The sequence below is a fragment of the Anomaloglossus baeobatrachus genome, chromosome 4 (genome assembly GCF_048569485.1).
Source record: "Anomaloglossus baeobatrachus isolate aAnoBae1 chromosome 4, aAnoBae1.hap1, whole genome shotgun sequence".
NCBI classification, from domain to species: Eukaryota; Metazoa; Chordata; class Amphibia; order Anura; family Aromobatidae; genus Anomaloglossus; species Anomaloglossus baeobatrachus.
The window spans coordinates 413,301,470-413,322,497 of NC_134356.1; the positions used below are offsets into that span (position 1 = coordinate 413,301,470).

The 21,028-nt window shown below is 42.4% G+C and overlaps 1 protein-coding gene across 1 annotated transcript in view; it reads left to right on the plus strand.

Annotated features, from left to right (window-relative positions):
* EXOC4 (exocyst complex component 4) overlaps positions 1-20,720 on the plus strand; it is a 642,084-nt gene extending 621,364 nt beyond the window's left edge. Inside the window, exon 18 of the mRNA XM_075345350.1 lies at positions 20,250-20,720. Coding sequence (XP_075201465.1) covers positions 20,250-20,487 — 238 coding nt within the window. The 3' untranslated portion in view covers positions 20,488-20,720. The remainder of the gene's footprint in view (positions 1-20,249) is intronic.
* The last annotated feature ends 308 nt before the right edge of the window (positions 20,721-21,028 follow it).

The following is a 21,028-nucleotide window of genomic DNA, read 5'->3' on the forward strand; positions in this document are numbered from 1 at the left end:
ATACGCAAGTGTGCTCCATGGACCACTCATTCCCAACTATGGGCCCATCTAAATAGGACGGAAGTCGCCCTACAAATGAACAAAATGTTGGTTTAGAATCATTATTGTCAGCAGCACATTGTCCTATATTTTTGATGACATGATATTCTATGTGCACAGAGTAATCATATTAACAGTCGTTTTGTGTGTGTAGAATATTTGTTGGCCTGTCTAAATAAGCCAGTAAACAACCGCCGATTGGTGAAGGGCCGATTAGCAGTCATTTAATTGGATTAACATGTGTAATTCTGCCATCAGATGGGTTATACTTCAGTGAAGTTTTTGTAATTACTGTCAATTGTAATTTAATTTTTTTTTCCTTTATTACTGTCGGCAATTGTGACTTTAAAAACCCTTTAGGTTATGCTTAAATTGTCTATTTCAGGCAGATCTGGAGCGGGTCCTCTCCAAAAACCTTCTGAAAAGCGCTCAAAAAATGTTCAAAACAATGAACATATACAATAATTGATGTTGATCTGTTCAGTTTTTGAGTGTCTAACTGCTTCAAATCTCCAAAAACACCAAGTAGGTCAAGTGACCTGACCATTCTTCGGGGAAGGCTGAAAAGACGCGTAATATATATATATATACATACCGTATTTTTCGCTTTATAAGACGCACTTTTCCTCCCAAAAATTTGGGAGGAAAATGGGGGGTGCGTCTTATATAGCGGTACCTGGGGGGGGTGTCCTGTCTGAGGCGATTGGGCGGCCGGGTGCCTGTGGCTGCATGCAAGCGGCCGGGTACCTGTGCTTGCGTGCGGTGGCAGCCGGGTACCCATGGCTGTGTGCGGGCGGCAGCCGGGTGCTGTGTGCGGGCGGCAGCCGGGTGCTTTGTGCGGGCGGCAGCCGGGTGCTGTGTGCGGGCGGCAGCTGGCTGCCACCCTCACACAGGCACCCGGCTGCTGCACTCACACAGGCACCCAGGTGCCGCCCGCACACAGCACCCGGCTGCCGCCCGCACACAGCCATGGGTACCCGGCTGCCACCGCACGCAAGCACAGGTACCCGGCTGCTTGCACGCAGGGTGAGCGGGCAGCCTGCTGGCTGCCACTCTGTGCGTGCGGGGCGGGCGGCTGTGCAGCAAGTTACCAGTTGTCCGCGGTCCCACTTTGAAATGATGGCGCCGGTGGAGCTCTTGGATGAGAGCTCCATCTGCGCACGCGCTGCTCCGGGAGTCAGCGCGTGCGCAGATGGAGCCCTTGGATGAGAGCTCCATCTGCGCATGCGTCGCTCCGGGTGCCATTACTTGAAACGGGACCGCGGACACACTGCCACCACTGAGCAGTCCCCGTCGCTGCCACCACTGAACCGGGACCGCGGACACTCACTGCACCGGCCTGCTGCACGGCTCACCCGCCGCCGCTGCTGCCGCCACTACAGACCCCACGGCTCCTGCCACCACGGACCCCACGGCTCCTGCCACCACGGACCCCACGGCTCCTGCCACCACGGACCCCACGGCTCCTGCCACCACGGACCCCACGGCTCCTGCCACCACGGACCCCACGGCTCCTGCCACCACGGACGCCACCGCGCCTGCAACCACGGACGCCACGGCACCTGTAACCACGGACCCTGCTGCCACTGACCCGCCGTGCCTCCTGTGACCCCGCTTCACCACCACTGCTGCCCCCCTCCGGTAAGAGAACACCGGAGTATAAGACGGACCCCATTTTTCTTTTTTTTACCTTTTTTTTTTTTTGTGTAAATTTGGGGTGCGTCTTATAAAGCAAAAAATACGGTGTATATATATATATATATATATATATTCCTTAGGAACTCTTTTTGAGCATCTTTGTCGACGTTTTTGCTTGAAAAACTTCTAATGGTTCTTCATTATTGAATAATGTTTAAAAAAGGTTTAAGCCAGGGGTAGGGACACAATACTGCAAAGTAAGAATTCTTTCAAAAATAGAAGTGTTAATAGTTTATTTTTATCAAATAACAAAATTGAAAGTAAGTGGATACAAAGATCAATTTAAATCAAGTCCCTATTTCCTTTAACCACCATTTGCCTACTCTACCGCATCAGTTTTTCCAAGCACATTTGCACAGTTTTTAAAGAAACCCTACAGGCAGGTTGTTCAAAAATCTTGGAAAACTAACCACAGATCTTTCTGTCGCTGTAGGCTTGTGTACATCCTTCTGTCTCTTCATGTAATCTTAGACAAAGTTGATGATGTTGCGATCAGGGATCTGTGGGGGCCATATCATCTCTACCATGACTTCTCCTTTCGGCTAGAGTCACATGACAGTGCATGCTGGTTATTTTATTTATTTAAATAATTAAAAAAAATGTGATTACTCTTATTTTGATACACCGCCAAAAGAAGCGCAGAGCTGGGGCTGCAGCCTGTGGCCGTGGGCTTAGCTGTGCTTGGTATCATAATACAGGGGGACCCTATGCTAATTTTTTAATTGTTTTTACTGTACGGGTAAAGTCACAGTGATGTATGACTCGCACGAGTGCAGTGAGAAAATCTTGCATTGCACTCAGCCCCATGTAGGACAATTCTGCAGCTCACATTTGTGAGGTTTTTCCTCAGCCCTAATCTGACTGAGGAAAAAATCGCAGCATGCTGCGATTGTCTGCGAGTCTCCTATCACTCACACCCATACAAGTCTATGGGTGCGAGAGAAACATCGGACTGCACTCAGATGAAACTCAAGTGCAGTGTGATATACGCATCAGTTGACAATAGAGGAGATGGGGGGATTAATCCCTCCCTCTCCTCCGCAGTTGACATCCAATCGCAGGATTGAGTCACAGTCATATGACACTCGCATTGGATGCCATACGCCAGTGTGACCCCGCCCTACAATATAGACGAGCATAGTGCCTGTGAATGGAAGAAGTCAGCTGACACACGGCCACTCTGTGGGGGCACGGCTGACTGCAACCAATTACAGATTATCTTTTTTTTTTTTTTTAAATCCGGTTCCATCTGGAATCCGAAACGCGAGTCCGCTCATCTCTATTCTTAACCCCTTCACACCCAGGTGCTTTTTCAATTTTTTCTTCCCCTTGTTCCAAGAGCCATAACTTTATTTTTTTGTCACTATAGCCATGTGAGGGCTCTATTTTGCAGGATAAGTTGTACTCTTGAATGACACCTTTCATTCTGCCCCATGTTGTACTGGAAAACTAAATAAATTCCAAGCACTGTGAAATTACAAAACCAGTTCAATTAGACAATGTTTTTTTGCAATTTATATTTACTATGCTCAGTATATGGTAAAACTGACCTAGCAATATGATTCCCCAGGTCATTACTAGTACGTAGATACCAAACGTGTATAGTTATTTTTTTATTTTTTTTTATTTCTGTGATGGAAAAAAAATCTGAAATTTGTCCCCCAAATGTTTTCTTAATTTTTGTCAACATTTTACGAGACTCGTAACGTTTTGGTTTTTTTTTTATCTGGGGCTGAGTGAGCGCTTATTTTTTGCACCCTGAGCTGATATTCTTACTGATACCATTTTAGAATAGATAGGATGTTTTGATTGCCTTTCATTGCATTTTATTAGCTTTTGATCAGACATTTATGAACGCGGCGATACCAAATGTGTCTTGTTTTTTTAATTTGGCAAAAGGCGGTGTGATATATATATATAAATATATATATATATATATATAATATAGATAGAGATAGATAGATAGATTTATATTATACGCAGCTCTGACAAAAATTAAGAGACTATTTCCAAATGTTCTGTTTTTTTCTGATATTTCTCTTTATAGGTATATTTTTAAGTAAAATGTAAGTTGTTCTTTCATTTTATAAACTACTGACAACATGTCTCCGAATTTCCAAGCAATAAATTTTGTATTTATTTTCTGAAAATGAGAAATGGTCAGAATAACAAAAAAAATGCATTGCTTTCACACCTCAAATAATGCAAAGAAAACAAGTTCATAATCATACAGAGGATTTAGGCTAGGTTAGATGTAAGAGTAGGCTTTTCCCAAATACAGGCAATTGCAGAAGTTCAGTATCAAGAAATAGCTATAACATGCTGTAGTGATATATCCGAAAATTGTCTATCATGATCTTGTCTGCAATAAAGGGTTAATATTCACATGCAGAAATAATCTAATAACTAATAATTCTGCCAAGCGGTAATTCATTCAGAAATGAAGTGACACTTCAGATTTTGGAAGACTGTCTCTTTGCATGTCACCCACCAGGTGAATGGTGACTAGGGCCACCAACGTTTAATTCATTCTTGCAGCAACGTAAGAAAATGATGTATCAGGACACGCCATAAACGCTCAGGTCATTCTGTGGAGCAGAGATTGAATATCTCTGAGAAATTAGGATTTCATTGTGAATTCTCCTGATCTTTCTTAAAGGCTCTCCTCCCACGGTGCTAGGTGAGAGGTGAAAATTAGCATTTAAATAGAGAGGTATTAATAGCACATGTGCGCTCCTGCAGCTCCAGAGATCATTCCAGCCTTTTCTATATCCAATGCATCTATTGTTTCTTTTCTATTACCCCCTTTCTCAAAGTCTCCAATCTCATTTTCGTACCTATTTACTTCCTGGCTGTGATCTTTTCACAAAATGCTTCATTTTCTCACTGTACGGAAACTTAAAATAACGTGTGTATATTTACAGCATTAACACATATAGGTAATATTTCAACTACTTGGAACAACATGAAGTCAGTTTTGTTTTTTTACTCTCTTTTAAAATTGTAAACCCATATTCCGGTTTTGTAAGCTAATATAAGGACAGTATTCTTACCACCACTGATGTCCTATGTGTTTTACATCTATGAATGATATATGTACAGTATTGAATTACTTTTCATATTTTAATTGGGTTGAAAATGAGGTGCTGATCAATGAGTTAATATAGCTTTAGAATGGTTGTAGAGACATTATTCGGATCCCGATTTCGAAATGCCACCACCACTAGAGATAGCATGTGATCTCATTGTGTTAAGGGCGCTTTACACGCTACAATAAATCTTACGATGTGTCGGCGGGGTCATGTCGTAAGTGACGCACATCCGGCATCGTAAGTATGATTGTAGCGTGTAAAACCTCCGTGCAATTGCGATTGAACGAAAATCCGTTCATCGCATGCACGTCGTTCATTCCTCAAAAATTGAACGTGCGGTTGTGCAATGTTCCCGAGGCAGCACACATCGCAGTGTGTGACACCCCGGGAACATTGAATGACAGCTTACCTCCGTCCGCGGCTCCCGCCGACAATGCGGGATGAAGGAGGTGGGCGGGATGTTTACGTCCCGCTCATCTCCGCCCCTCCGCTTCGATTGGCCGGCTGCCGCGTGACGTTGATGTGACGCCGAACGTCCCTCCCACTCCAGGAAGTGGACGTTCACCGCCCACATCGAGGTCGTATGGGCGTGTAAGTACGTGTGACGGGGGTTAATAGTTTGTGCGGCACATTCAACAAATTGAACGTGCCGCACATAAAATGGGGGCGGTTACGATCGCATACAATATCGTATGCGAAATCGTAACATGTAAAGCAGGCTTTAGACTCACCAGGTGATCAGGGGTATTAGTGGACCCACTGGGCCGTAACACACAGAAAACCCTGAGGGGCTTTACTACGGACCCGAACCTGGTTTTTACCAGAGCTCCTGATGGTAGAGGTGTTACACTGCAGGACTGGTCCGAGTGCCACTCTGGAAGACTGGCCCCAGGGGTATAGGAGCAACAGTCTCTGGTATAGAGTTGCAGCAGCAGCTAGTGTAGAGGTTCCGTCTAGGATGGAAGGATGTATAGATGGCAGCAGCTAGTGTAGAAGTTCCGTCCAGGATGGAAGGATGTATAGATGGCAGTAGCTGGTGTAGAGGTTCCGTCCGGGATGGATGGATGGACGGACGGATAGCTCGCAGCAGCAGGTAGTGTGAACGGCAACGGAACCCTGCAATACAGATAGCAATATGACCAGCACAAGGGAACAGCAGCACAATCAGCAGAAGCACGGTGCTAGGGGCCCTGACAACTAACAATGACTAAACTCATTGCCCAGGCACCTAGCATAGGGCTAGGGTACCTTAAATACCTACAGCCTCCCAGCTGACCTGGGAGCACTCTTGGGTTAAGAGGATGCTTGCCCTTTAAAAGAAGGGGTGTGGCCGTGGGCGTGCCCTATGGGCAGAGACTGGTGCTCTTCAAGGTGCACAGATGCTCTGGGAGGCTGCAGCATGAGACGAGGACGGGGCCCCCGCACCAGGACGTGCAGACAGGTGAGAACACCGAGGTCCTCACTGGGTGAGGGAAGCAGGAGCACGCAAGGAGGCTGGTATGGGCGTTAAACATTGCATAGTCTTTACCTATTGAAGGGAACCTGATTTCTGAAACATTAGCTGATCCACAGGCAGCATGTATCAGGCACGGGCTGTGTGATCTCAACCAAGGATGTGTGACTTAAAACATGTCTTAATAGCCAACCGGGAGCTAAGCCACATGATAGCCTAGTCAGAAAGGTGGGCTTCAGTGGCTTCCCTCCATTCCTATAAAGAGAGACCTGTCAGACCAGACGAGGGCAGCAGGTAGAAAGAAGCTGCCGGTGACCACGCCTGTCTCACTAACTCCACCTGTCTCACTATTCTGCCATGCGGCTTGGTCCCTGGCTAGCTACTAAAATAGATTAAACCTAAAACTACAGCCAGTGTATGATACATGTGGCCTGTGGATAGGGCAGCATGTGTGTTGTCAGGTTCCCTTCAAATAGTAACCTTGGGTTTTATTTTTTATTTCATAAATCAGTAGTACACATGAAAATAGGCAACTTTGATGATTTATATATTACAGAGAGGTCGATTTCTCCTCCTGGATTGATCTGTTACTCTCAATTCTTGGGTGAAATTTGTATTCAGGGAAGACAGATGTCCACATTATTGAGATCGGAGATGACAGTTAGTGCTTTTACAGTTATATGGAGAGGGCAGACGGCAGCTAGAGGAAGACACAGACAAGACTTCTACAAGTTGTCCTGAAATGACCACTCTCCATAGAACATTATGAGCAACCAACTGTCATCTCCTAACTCGGTAATCGGAAACGCTGTATTAACTGAAGGCAGATTTTTTTTCCTTGAATTGACATACTGTAAAGTTTCTTATTGACATGTGTACTATTAATTTATGAAAATAACTTAACTATGCTTACTCTTTAAAGAGAAGCTGCCAGCTGATATGTGGGCAGCATGTATCAGGAAGTGACTGCATGAATTCAGCCAGGTATGTGCGACTATGAAATGCTGTGGCATTTCAGAAAAAAATAAATACTTTAATAGCCTGCGGAGACTAGTCAAAGAGGCGGATTTCCCCACCCACTGCCCTGGATTGACATGTCTCTGCCTATGTGCACATCTAGAGAGAGATCTGTCAAATCAGGGCAGCAGGAGGAGAGAAACCACCGGGCATCTGCCAGTTCAACTAGTCTACAGTGTGGCTCAGTCCTCGGTGGCTGTTTAACCCCTTAACGACCGCCGACACGCCTTTTAATGGCGGCAATTAAGGGTAATTCTTCCGATCCGCTGCTAAAAGGTCGGAAAAAAGGGTATAGCGCCCCCCAGAGTCAGAAAATCTCCGCGGTTTCACCTACCAGGGGTAGCTGAGACCCTGGAGATCATGATTTGGGACGGTTTTTCCCGTCCCCGCTCACGTGATCACCGGTATACACCGTATACCGATGATCACTTTACAGTAAATGGCAACGCCGGTAAAAAATGATTTATCTCCCATCTGGCATGATCAAACATGTCATATGGGAGATAAATCTTTTCCCCGGTCCCCCGGTGTCACCAAAGTGTCCCCCCCGACCCCCCACCCCCTCCCGAAAATCCAAGATGGCCGCACGCACAGCAGCGCACCGGCCGCATTTACCGTTTTCCTCTGGTTTCTGTCGCATGTGCCATCACACATGCAACAGAAAACTGCTCCCCAGGCCCTGCCAGGTCACCCCCTATATCCCCCCGGTGTTCCCCGGTGTCCCCCGTACCTGCCGCAGCTCTGATCCCCCGCGGCCCCCTCCTCCTTCACAGTACACGCTGGTCACATGTGCAGAGCGCACCTGTCAGCTCAGCTTCCTGCCTTCAGAAACGCTGGCTGCTGCTCGCAGTCTGCAGCTGTGACCCGGGGAGAGTGGGTGCAGATTTTTTGCACCCACTCTCTTCAAATGGAGGGTCTGCACTCCTAGAAAATGGGGGATACGTTCACTGAGCGTGCCCCCCATATTCTAAAAGGTCCAGAATCGACGTAGGACTTCCAAAATGGATTACAGGGGACCCGATTTTTTTTTTTCTTTTCAATAAATTGGTGAAAGAGGGAATGGTTGGGGAGTGTTTTTTCAAATTTTTTTGTCAATTTTTTTTTTTTTTTTTTTTTTTTTTTATTACTGTCAATTAGTTATGTCTGGTATCAAATAGACGCCGTGACATCACTAATTGCTGGGCTTGATGCCAGGTGACATTACACACCTGGTATTAACCTCATTTATTACCCCGTTTGCCATCGCACCAGAGCAACGGGATGAGTTGGGGCGAAGCGCCAGGATTGGCGCATCTAATGGATGCGCCACTTCTGGGGCGGCTGCGGCTTGCTATTTTTAGGCTGGGAAGAGTCCAATAACCATGGCTCTTCCCACCCTGAGAATACCAGACCCCAGCTGTCAGCTTCACCTTGGCTGGTGATCTAATTTGGGGGAACCCCACGTTTGTTTGTTTTTTTAATTATTTATAAATAAAAAAAAACAGCTTGGGGAGCCCTCCAAATTAATCACTAGACAGGATGAAGCTATCAGCTGTGGTTTGCAGGCTACAGCTGTCTGCTTTACCCTAGCTGGCTATCAAAAATAGGGAGGACCCCACGTCATTTATTTTAACTTTTTTTTTTTTTTGGGCTAAATACAAGGCTAGGCACCCTTTAGTGCCACATGAAAGGCACTAAAGGGCGCCAGCTTAGAATATGCAGGGGGGGGTGGGATGTTATATTGGTTTGACATCTATCCATTCATCCATTGTAGCATTTTAGGCTGTGTGCCCACAATCAGGGTTTGCAGTGTTTTGGGTGCAGAGTGTTTTCCCTGCGTCCATAATGCTGCGTTGTGCAGTAGAAGCACAGTGGAAGGCATTTTAGAAATCCCATGCCCACTGTGCTTCTTTTCTCCGCAGCATAAACCGACCTGTGGTGCAGCTTCCCGAGCCTCAGCATGTCAATTTATGCTCCGGAGATGAGTGTTCTTTGCAGGTAGAATAGAACTAAAGTCCACAGCAGCCTGAACCAAAATCGTTGGTATGGGCAGCTGCGTTCTCCCGTGGACAACACTCACATCTCTGCAGGAAGGCTGACACTGTGTACTAGACCCCATGTCGCTGGATCATGGCCACATAGCCTAACAGTGAGAATAGTGTTGCTACAGCAACATTTTTGTGAAGTACCTGTGGATTCAAAATGCTTACTATACTCATGAATAAAATCCTTGAAGGGTCCAGTGTCAAAAATGGGGTCACTTGTGGGGGGTTTCTGATGTATAGGTACCCAAGGGGTCCTGCTAATGGGACATGGTGCGCGCAATTTGTTTTAACTTTTCCAAAATTCAAATGGTGCTCTTTCCATTCCAAGCCCTCCCATTTATCCAAACAGAGGTTTTTGGCCACATGTGGGGTATCCCTGCGCTCACAAGAATTTGGATAACAACCTGTGGGGTCCATGTTTTGTTGTTGCCTCTTGAAAAAGTGAGAAATTTGATGCTAAATCAACATTTTTGGGAAAAAAATTAAAATTTTCAATATGGCAACCTAAGCTTATCAAATTCTGTGAAATATTCGTGGATTCAAAATGTTCACTATACACCTAGATAAAAGCCTTGAGGTGTCTTGTTTCCAGAATGGGGTCAGTGTTGGGGACCTCCACTGTTTAGGCACATTAGGGGCTTTCCAAATGCGACATAGCGTCTGCTAATGATTCCAGCCAATTGTTCAGTCAAATGGCACTTTTTCCCTTCCGAGCCCTGCTGTGCACCCAAACAATTAATTTACACCACACATAAGGTATCAGCATACTCAGGAGAAATTGCACAATAAATTTTATGCAGATTTTTTTCCTTTTACTCTTGTTAAAAAAAAAAAAAAATGCTATCTGGTTGAAGTAACAATTTTGTGGTAAAAATATATTTTTTTTATTTTCACAGCTCAACATTATAAACTTCTATGAAGCACCTGGGAGTTCAGGGTACTCACCAAACATCTAGATAAATTCCTTGTGGGGTCTATTTTCCAGAATGGGGTCACTTGCGGGGGACCTCCACTGTTTAGGCACCTCAGGGGCTCTCCTAATGCAACATGGCGTCCGCTATTGATTCCAGCCAAATTTGCAGTCAAATGGCACTCCTTGTCTTCCAAGCCCTGTCGTGTGCCCAACAGTTGATTTCCACCACATACAAGATATCACCAAACTCAGGAGAAATTGAACAATAAATGTCATGGTGATTTTTTTCCTGTTACCCTTGTGAAAAAAAAGCTACCTGGTTGAAGTAACAATTTTGTGGTAAAATTTTATTTTTTTATTTTCATGGCTCAATGTTAGAAACTTCTGTAAAGCACCTGGGGGTTCAGGGTACTCACCAAACATCTAGATAAATTCCTCGAGGGGCCTAGGTTCCAATATGGGGTCACTTGTGGTTTTGTTTTTTTTTGCTGTTTACGTACCTTAGGGGTCCTCTAAATGCGACATGGTGCCCACAATCTTTTTCAGCCAAATTTCCTTTCCAAAATTCAAATATTGCTCATTCCGTTCCAAACCCTCCCATTTCTCCAAACAAAGGTTTCAGACCACATGTGAGGTATCACCGCGCTCATAAAAAAGTGGGTAACAATCATTGGGGTCAAATTTTTGGAATTACCTGTTGAAAAAGTGAAAAAAATGATGCTAAAGCAACATTTTTGAGAAAAAAATTAAAATTGTCAATATGACAATGTAACGTTATCAAAATCTGTGAAGTACCTGTGGGTCCAAAATGCTCACTATACCCCTAGATAGAAGCCTTGAGAGGTCTAGTTTCCAAAATGGCATCACTTGTGAAGGGTTTCTGCTGTTTAGGTACCTTAGCGGACATGTAAATGCAACATGGTGCCCGCAATCTATTTCAGCCAAATTTGCTTTCCAAAATTCAAATATTGCTCTTTCTGTTCCGAGCCCTCCCATTTGTCCAAACAAAGGTTTCTGACCACATGTGGGGTATTGGCGCATTCATAGGAAAGTGGGTAACAAGTTTTGGGGTCCATTTTGTTGTGTTATTTCTTCTAAAAGTGAATAAATTTGGGGTAGAGCAACATTTTGAGTAAAATTTTATTTTTTGCTTTTTTTCAATCCACTTTGCTTTAGTTCCTGTGAAGCACCTGAAGGGTTAATAAACTTCTTGGATGTGGTTTTGAGTGCTTTGAGGGGCGCAGGTTTTGGAATGGTGTCACTTTTGGGTATTTTCTGTCACCTAGGCCTCTCAAAGTCACTTCAAATGGGATGTGGTCCCTAAAAAAATGGTTTTGGGAATTTTGTTGAAAAAATTGGAAATTGTTGATGAACTTTGAACCCTTCTAACTTCCTAACCCCAAAACATTTTGTTTCAGAAATTGCGCTGATGTAAAGTAAACATGTGGGAAATGATATTTATTAACTATTTTGTGTGATATAACTCTCTGGGTTAAGGGCATAAAAATTAAGTTTGAAAATTGCAAAATTTTCATCAAATTTCCGATTTTTTCACAAATAAAAGCAAAAAATATCGTTCTAAATTTATAACTATCATGAAGTACAATATGTTACGAAAAAACAATCACGGGGATCCGTTGAAGCGTTCCAGAGTTATAACCTCATAAAGGGACACTGGTCATAATTGGAAAAAATGGCCTGGGCATTAAGTACAAAACTGGCTTCGTCCTTAAGGGGTTAAGTATGTTTTAATACCGTAATGTTTCAGAGTCAAGTATGCCTGCCTGAGATCATACTGACAGTGCCTAATGCATGTATTGGGCAACAGGTATCAGCTGTCAGGTTCCCTTTAATAAGGAGGCATGCTGTAAACGCCCCCTAGTGTTGGCTGCAGACCACCTCAATTGTCTGATTGCTATGTCCATGCTGAGGATTTGGAGCTTTTTGAAAGAAGCGCAGTATTGATTATAAAAATGTCATGAAATTAATCTTCTAGGTCTGTTGAACCTCCAAATAAAATAATGCTAAGCTTTAAAGCTTTGCTCTAACCTCTTAACCTCTTCCTGTCTGGGTTAGTTTTCATGCACTTTTGTTTTTCCCTCAACATCTTTCTAGAGCTAGAACATTTGAGTGCAATCGGCATAGCTGCGTGTGAGGGCTGTTCTTTTCCAAGATGAGTTGTAGGTTTGAATATCACCATTGGATTTGCCGCATGTACTGAAAAACAGGACAGTCAGTGTAATGGAATGATGGTGGGGAAAGCATATTTGCCATTGTTTTGGCGATTGTGTTTTTACAGCATTCATTGTGTGCGGTAAAATTGACGTGTAGCTTCAGTCTTCATGGCAGTGTAATTACAGGTTTACCAAATTTAGATAGTTTTGCATTTATTTATTTTTTTTACTACTTTCAAAAATCTTAACTTTGTAATAGAAAATGGCAACACAAACCAAATTATTTCTTAAGACCCATAACGTTTTGATCTTTGTCTTCATACAGCTATATGAGGGCAGGGTTTTTTTTATGGGGCAAGGTGTTATTTTTATTAGTAGCACTTTTAGGCCCTGTGCGCACTGGAAAAAGGATTTTCCTCAAGAAATTTCTTGAGTCTGAAAGATTAGCGCACTTACATTCAAAAAACGCACCAACAACACATGCGTTTTTTGATGCGTTTTTTTCCACAGGTTGGTCCCTGCGTTTTTTTCACCATTATCAATGGCAAAAAACGCAGGTACCTGCAGAAAAGAAGTGGCATGCACATTCTTTTTCTCAAGAAATTCTGCAGAAAGAATGTTCTTGAGAAAAAAATTGCAGTCTGCACATAGGTATTTTTTTTTCCATAGGTTTTGCTGGGGAATGTCTGTAGAAAGGTTATAAACATTAACATTTCTGCAGCAAAAACGTAAAAAAAAAAAAAACACTGGTAAAAATGCAGTGTGTGAACAGGGCCTAAAGTATATATGACTGTTTTGGGTTTTTTTCTTCTTTTTTTGGGGGTAGGAACAAAGTGACATTTTTAAAGATCAGACTTTTACAGATGCATTAATGTTAAATTTGCTTGATTTTTACTTATATTTTTTTCTTCAGATTGAGAAAAGGGGAGATTAGATCTTTTTTTATTTTTTTTCTATATATTTATTTTACTCTTCTATTATTTTATCCCCCCTATGGGACTTAAAGTTGTTTTATTGCTTCACACTACAGTACTTTTGTCTTGCAGTATATTATCAATTTGATCTGTAGCTGGGCACAAAGATGGTGGTGATGGGTGTCTTCAGTAGGTCCCCTCTACCCTGATAACCATAACATGGACCCACTCCCCAAACTCTTTTAATCTGCAGATATAGGGTTAATTTGTAGGATAATAGTGTTACAATGCTGATTGGGTGCCTTACTGAAGGGCTATTAGGAGGAGATTAACTTGATTCCTCCCATGAGCTGCCAGCTTTCAGTCATACAGGCGTGGCCAGCGCAACTACTGTCATTGCTTACAATATTGTGAAAGGCGACTGTAAACTCATCCCAACACTTCGAGTGACATCTCATTCTGCATGGAAGAACTTTAGAATGACCTGTCAATCAAAGTGCCTGGTTGTGCTTTACGCCGCTCACTGTGGACTGAGTGATGACTGTAGCCTCTTAGGGCACACCTCTATGACTGAAAGCCGAAGGATCCCAGCAGGAATACCATCTCTGACTTTTTAAATGATTTACACATATGAGCACTATGTATAAAATGAAGGCAGTTGGGGCTGTTAAATCGCTGTGGATTTTGCTGCAGAAAAAGGGCAGAGGCTGAAATCTGATAAAAATACATATTTTATATAACATGAACATATACAGAAATTCAGTTCTTTTGAGCAGAAACCATGTACCTCTAGGGGTGCGTTCCCACCGGCCAGGTGGAAAATCTACAGCATATAACCGGAGCAGTGTTGTGAATGACATTTTAAGAATTTCTTGAGATTTTATTCACATCACTCCTGCTGTAATACGCAGTGGATTTCCGCAAGTTCAGTGAGAATAGAAACTTTTAGCGGTATTTGGTTTCTACTCATCAAAACTGAATTTCTGCAGCATATTTAAAGCTTTCTCTTTTATGGTCTCCAATAAAATAGTCTATATATTACCAGAGGGCTGAACGTCCCAAGTATAAGCCACAGTTGATCTGGTCAGGTTGACTTTTTGTATCATCTGTACATTAGATAAATAAGCCAATTTGTTTTACACTTTGGGTTTGTTTTTTTTTGTTTTTTTTTAATTATAAAGCATATAGAAAGGTTGTATTTGCCATCAACTAGTGTTTTTCTGGCGATCTTATTGCATTCACTGATCACAAAATACCTATACATGATCCCCATAAAGGGAATCTGTCACCAGGGTTTTTCTCCCCCATCTGAAACCAGCATAATGTAGAGACAGAGACCCTGATTCCAGTGATGTGTCACTTACTGAGTTTGTTGACATTTTTATAAAATCAATGTTTTCTCTGTTGCATATCTAGCAGTTATACAGAGCTCGTGAATATGCTGGAGTTACCTGCAGCGTGCCAAGTAGTCCTTTAATGATAATCTACTGCTGATTAATCAGCGATTCTATCAAAACTACACTAAGCAGCCAAGTGAGTGACACATTGCTGGAGTCAGGATCTCTGTCCCTACATTATGGTGCTTTAAGATTAGGTGCAAAAATCTGGTGACAGATTCCCTTTAACACTCACTAGAGGACCCTTTGTGCTTTGCCTTGACATCTTTACAGCAGTAGCTTGCTTTGCAACAGTGACTTTGAAGTGTCTTGTCTCTAAAATGGTTTCTAATATGTACAATTTTACTTCTTCTATGATTATCCAATAATTACATAGAACAGAGTATGTGGCCATTATTGCTGTGGTGCCACCACCCTAATAGACAAACTGCTCCCAAAACCTAAGCGATCTATATCCACTTTCTATAATTGGTATTCTTGTGTTTATATTACAGATTCTGCATAGGTTTTGTGTTAGTTCTATACTGGATTATTATTATTAAAGACTTAATATACAAAATGCTGCTACCCAGGGACATGATACATGCCTAGATACGCTTACAATCTAAGAGACAGCGTTAGAGTTCATCTTTCAGAAGTTAGAGACAGCTTTGCAATGCTAGGACATTAATGGGTTACTTTGAAGCGGCATCTACTTTCTTTCAGTAAATCAGTATTCAGCAAGTAGTAGACAAAATCTTGTATCACTCAAAATTCAAAACATACAAGTTGATGAAGGGGAAAAATGACTAGAAATGGAAGACGCAAGTAAGATGTAGAGGAATCATACATTATTAAAGTTCTATGATTTATTTCTTCAATACTAGGGATATTTTTATACTTTAGTACTAGGATACAGAATATGGTTAGAAATTGTACCGAATAGCACAAGGGTTTACTAAATAAATGAGCCATGACGAAATTATTAATGCAGAAAAATAAAAAATGTTGTCATGGTATTTATGTGCCAATGATTCAGTGGTGATTTCAAAATTATTTCTGCGAATCTGTCACCAGGTTTTTGTCACCTAATCTGAGAGCATATGGTGACTGGACACTGATTTCAGTAATGTATCACTTATTGGGCTGCTTGCTGTAGATTTGATAAAATCACAGCTTTATCAGCAGGAGATTATCACTAGAAGACTAGTAAACTTACTGTCATAATCCTCCATATTCATGAGCTCTGTATAACCTTGCCCCCAACATTGATTGGCAGCTTTCTGACTATGCACAGTGCACCCAGAAAGATGCCAATCATTGATGTAGATGGGTTAATACAGAGCTTAACATTCAGAGAATTAGTAGATCTGCAGCAGGTAAAAGTGATTTCATAAAAACTACAACAAGCAGCTTAATAGGTGACACATCGCTGGAATCAGGGTCTCTGTCCCTAAGTCATGCTGCTCTCAGGTGAAGTTGTAAAAACCTGTTGACAGATTCCCTTTAAATGCTTATTCCTACAATGGCAACATTTGTTTTCTTCAAAGCTTACATAAGGTTTCCTTCTTGTACCTTTGTGTATGTTTTCGCCTCCATTTGCCTGTCTTTGTATCCAGCTTCACAGAACTGAATCTGTGGTCAAATTTTTATCTGCTAAAACTACACTTCCCCTACGTCTTCACAGAGCTACAAATCTCAACATGGGCACCCATGTTTCAAAGGATGAGGAAACAATTGATCATTTTTAATATGGTAGCTATCATCCACTATTTGAACCACAGTCATTATTATTTAGAAACTGCACATTTCATTGGTGGTTCATGGGGTGGAGATCTCCAGAACATGACCATGGTCTTCCTTGCATGCTTAGAAGAGCTGAGTATAGAATAGCTGAGATGTGCTACAGCCCAGTTTTCAGGGCAATGAGGATGCTAAAATGATATTTGGGGGAGGTTTTAAGTGATAGGGTCATATGGACATCCATCTGCTTTTCAGAAATTAGACAGGGTAATTAGGTGCGAATGCAGTGGAGATCCTTAAAGTACCTCCACACAGCGTGATTGCTAGCGAGATCGCTGCTGAGTCACAGATTCTGTGACGCAACAACAACCTCTCTATAGCGATCTCGCTTCGTTTGACACATAGCAGCGACCAGGCCCCCCTATTGAGATCGCTGGTCGTGTCGGAATGGCCTGGACCTTTTTTTGATCGTTGAGGTCCTGTTGGGCAGGATGCATCGGTGTGTTTGACACCTTACCAACGACCTCATTGACGACTCAGAGCTCAGAAATGTACAGCCACGTAGACGTGCAACGACCACCGAGATCGTTATACAGGTCGCTACGGTCGGTGTATCGTTGCCACGTCATTGGGAAGATCTGACTGTTTGACATCTCACCAGTGACCAAGTAGCGACTTAACAGCAATCCTTATCATGTCGTATCATTTTTTGGGATCGCTGGAAAGTCGTAAAATGGGACGGGGCCTTTAGTATTTTCTTCTATATAGCCACAACCTGGCTGTCAGATGTTTCATTAGACAGGGTCAATAGGTGCACCAGGGCATGCTGAACCGACAGCATATGAACTAGTGGTGAATGGATGCAGTGACAATGAAAAGAAAACCATGGGGGTCAAGGGGGTCTTCATTAGGGGGTGATAGCTGTGATTCATTGCAGATTTAATAAATGGGCTGTATTGGCACTTATATTTAATTTTGTGTGTATTGAAAACTGAGATTACATTATGATTGATTTAGGGAATTACCCTTCTAATGAGAACTGTTCTTGCATCATTTTTGTATAAATATATACGGTATTACAATCACACATAAGATACTTTGTAATATATCCTATCAGAGTCGCTGTTTTTCACTCTTTGAGTCGCCTCCTCCCCTGGTTCCTGAGCTCATAGTCTGCTCTGAAAAGTCTGCTAACCTCAGTTTTGTCTACAGTAACTGTCAGCTCATTAAGGTGTCTGGTTGCACCTAGTCTATGAAGACGAGAATGGGGAAGAGGAGTGAGAAGCAAATAAACATGGGGAGATAGTGGTCACCTTTCTAACAAGTGATTTACCTTAGGGTACCGTCACACTTTAGCAACGCAGCAGCGATCCCACCAGCGATTTGACCTGGTCAGGATCGCTGCTGCATCGCTACATGGTCGCTGGTGAGCTGTCAAACAGGCAGATCTCACCAGCGACCAGTGACCAGCCCCCAGCCAGCAACGACGTGCAAGCGACGCTGCGCTTGCACGGAGCCGGCGTCTGGAAGCTGCGGACACTGGTAACTAAGGTAAACATCGGGTATGGTTACCCGATGTTTACCTTAGTTACCAGCGCACACCGCTTAGCTTAGCATGTGCAGGGAGCAGGAGCCGGCACTGGCAGCGTGAGAGCTGTGGAGGCTGGTAACGAAGGTAAATATCGGGTAACCACCTTGGTTACCCGATGTTTACCCTGGTTACAGCTTACCGCAGGCTGTCAGACGCCAGCTCCTGCTCCCTGCACATTCAGGATTGGTGCTCTCTCGCTGTCACACACAGCGATGTGTGCTTATCAGCGGGAGACCAACAATAAAAAAACGAACCAGGGCTGTGTGTAACGAGCAGCGATCTCACAGCAGGGGCCAGATCGCTGCTCAGTGTCACACACAGCGAGATCGCTAATGAGGTCACTGCTGCGTCACAAAAACCGTGACTCAGCAGCGATCTCACTGTGTGTGAAGTACCCCTTACTCCAGAGCTGGATTCACAGCTACACTAAACATTACTGCTGCATAATGTCTTTTATACTTCTGCTGGGGTATGCGAACCAGGGCTGTGGAGTCGGAGTCGGAGTCGGAGCTCATTTTGGTGGAGTCGGAGTCGGAGTCGGTATAAAATACACCGACTCCGACTCCTAAAATATATAATAAATTGGGGACAGGAGTGCAATGCAGAATGTGCTGAATATTTTACTAAATAACAACATTTAGTATAATGCTTATATTTAAGTGAAAAATTTATTGTAGTACAATGTGAACATCAGACATTTAATTGTTTTTATGATACAATAATCAAGATATTTGGATAGAACATAAAATATTTATTGGAATACAACTTTAGAACACAAAAAAACTAATAAATTGTAAATATGTAATATATATAATATATATATATATACAGTGTATATACACACACACAAGATATATATGTAATCTACTGTATATTACATAGTGTATTACATATTTACAATTTATTACAGTTTTTTGTGTTCTAAAGTTGTATTCCAATAAATATATTTTATGTTCTATCCAAATATCTTGATTATTGTATCATAAAAATTATTAAATGTCTGATGTTCACATACACATATTCATGTACTACAATAAATTTTTCACCTAACTATAAGCAATATATGTAGGAGTCGGAGCCGGAGTCGGAGCCGGAGTCGGAGTCGGTGCAAGAGAATTTGAGGAGTCGGAGTCGGAGTCGGAGTCGAAGGTTTGGCTTACCGACTCCACAGCCCTGATGCGAACTATGAAATAAAGACTCTCTCTGTGTGCTGTGCTGTGTACTGGAGACATCACAGCAGCTCACATCAGTTCCGAGTCAATTAAGAGACCTAGAGCTTGAAGAGGGGGATAATGGGGAAAATGCATGGTCAAAAATTGTGTTATTCTTCATTTATACAAGACATTTTATTCAGAAAACTTAACTGAACACACAGTTGCCTTTTAAAGGAGCAGTCAAGGACAATTAAAAATGCAGAGGATGTGATTAAACAATTTACATTGACTTGGCAAATCCCTAGTTGCTCCAGCAGTGTTGCTTTCCTTGTCCCAGCTATCTTGATTAGCGGTCTCTGTAAGGGGTTGTCAGTTTAAAACAAGTGTCCAACCTTTGGGATCCGCAACGATCTCTAGGATTGGGAAATTTTTATCACTCACTGGACATATTTTTTTCAGTTACAAAACAGTGCAACAGGTTGGACACCCAACATCCCTCTATTGATTCTTTATGGGTCAGCTACAAAAAGCTGAGTATAGTGCTCAGAAGCTTCATAGGGAAGGAATAGAGAGAAGGTCAGCATGTACACTGCCACTCCATACTAACTGGGATAATTTTTCCCTGTTCTGCCTATTGATGTGGGTCCCACTGGTTGAGCCCAATGGATAGGTGATAACTTGTTAGAACAAGACAACCCCATTAATGATGATTTTCTAATCCCCCATGTGTGACTGTTGCATCTAGTCACTGGCCTCAGAGGGCACATGGGAAAAACACAACCATTGTGTCTGAGGCCAGTGATTCCCTGTGACAGAAATATGTGGGGAGTTAGAAAGTTCTCATTGAGAGACAGATGAAGACCAGCACAGATTGTGTTAATTGGCTGAGAGATTTTTGGGCGCGTACTGGTATGTTTTTGTTTTTTTTAAATTTTAATTATAGAAATAACATCACCTGTGACTAGTCATTAACAAAAAAAATCTTACACAACGATAATTTTGTTCTTTGGTAAACCGTATACATAGATCCTGTGTTTTGACTTTGTCTTCTCAATTTGCAGGCAGTACTATGAAATGATGTACAACACTGCCGATGAACTGTTGAATCTAGTCGTGGACCAAGGGGTGAAATATACTGAGCTGGAGTACATCAATGCCCTCAGCCTTCTTCATCGCAGCCAGACAGGTGTAGGTGACCAAACTACCCAAAATATGAGGCTGCAACGACTCAAGGAGATCATTTGTGAGCAGGCTGCCATCAAGCAGGCCACCAAAGACAAGAAGATAACCACTGTGTGAGCAGTAACAGAAGTAGCAAGGTTTTGTTAGCACACTACCATGTGAAATGAGTCGGAAATTACAACTAGCAGCAAAAGAATCTGATTGCCATTGCATTATATGTTACCCTTTATTAATGTTTCTCTGAATCTGCATGTTCTGTATTTTAATCGGATATTGTCAGCATTTTTAATTCTTAGGTATAAGTGTACTATGTTTTCATGTCTATAACCAATATAATCACTATGGCACTATTTAATTGTGTGTGTTGTTTTGATTTCAATTACACTGTTTACTCCAGTTAATTTATTATAATGTTCCATAGAAACAGATGAGTATGATTATGGTGTGCTAAGAAATGATGGCCTTAAAAGACCCCTATAGATAAGAAGATGAACAAGAACGACCTCCGCTAAGGAAGTCAGGGTTGAGGGTTATGGCGGAAAAACAAGGTCTCTTCTGAATATTAAAAAGGTTATTAGCCTCTTTGAAAGATACTTGCTGCATAGCTATACATTTCTGATCAGCGGAGGTACAACCACAAGAAACCCCCTCAGAGTGG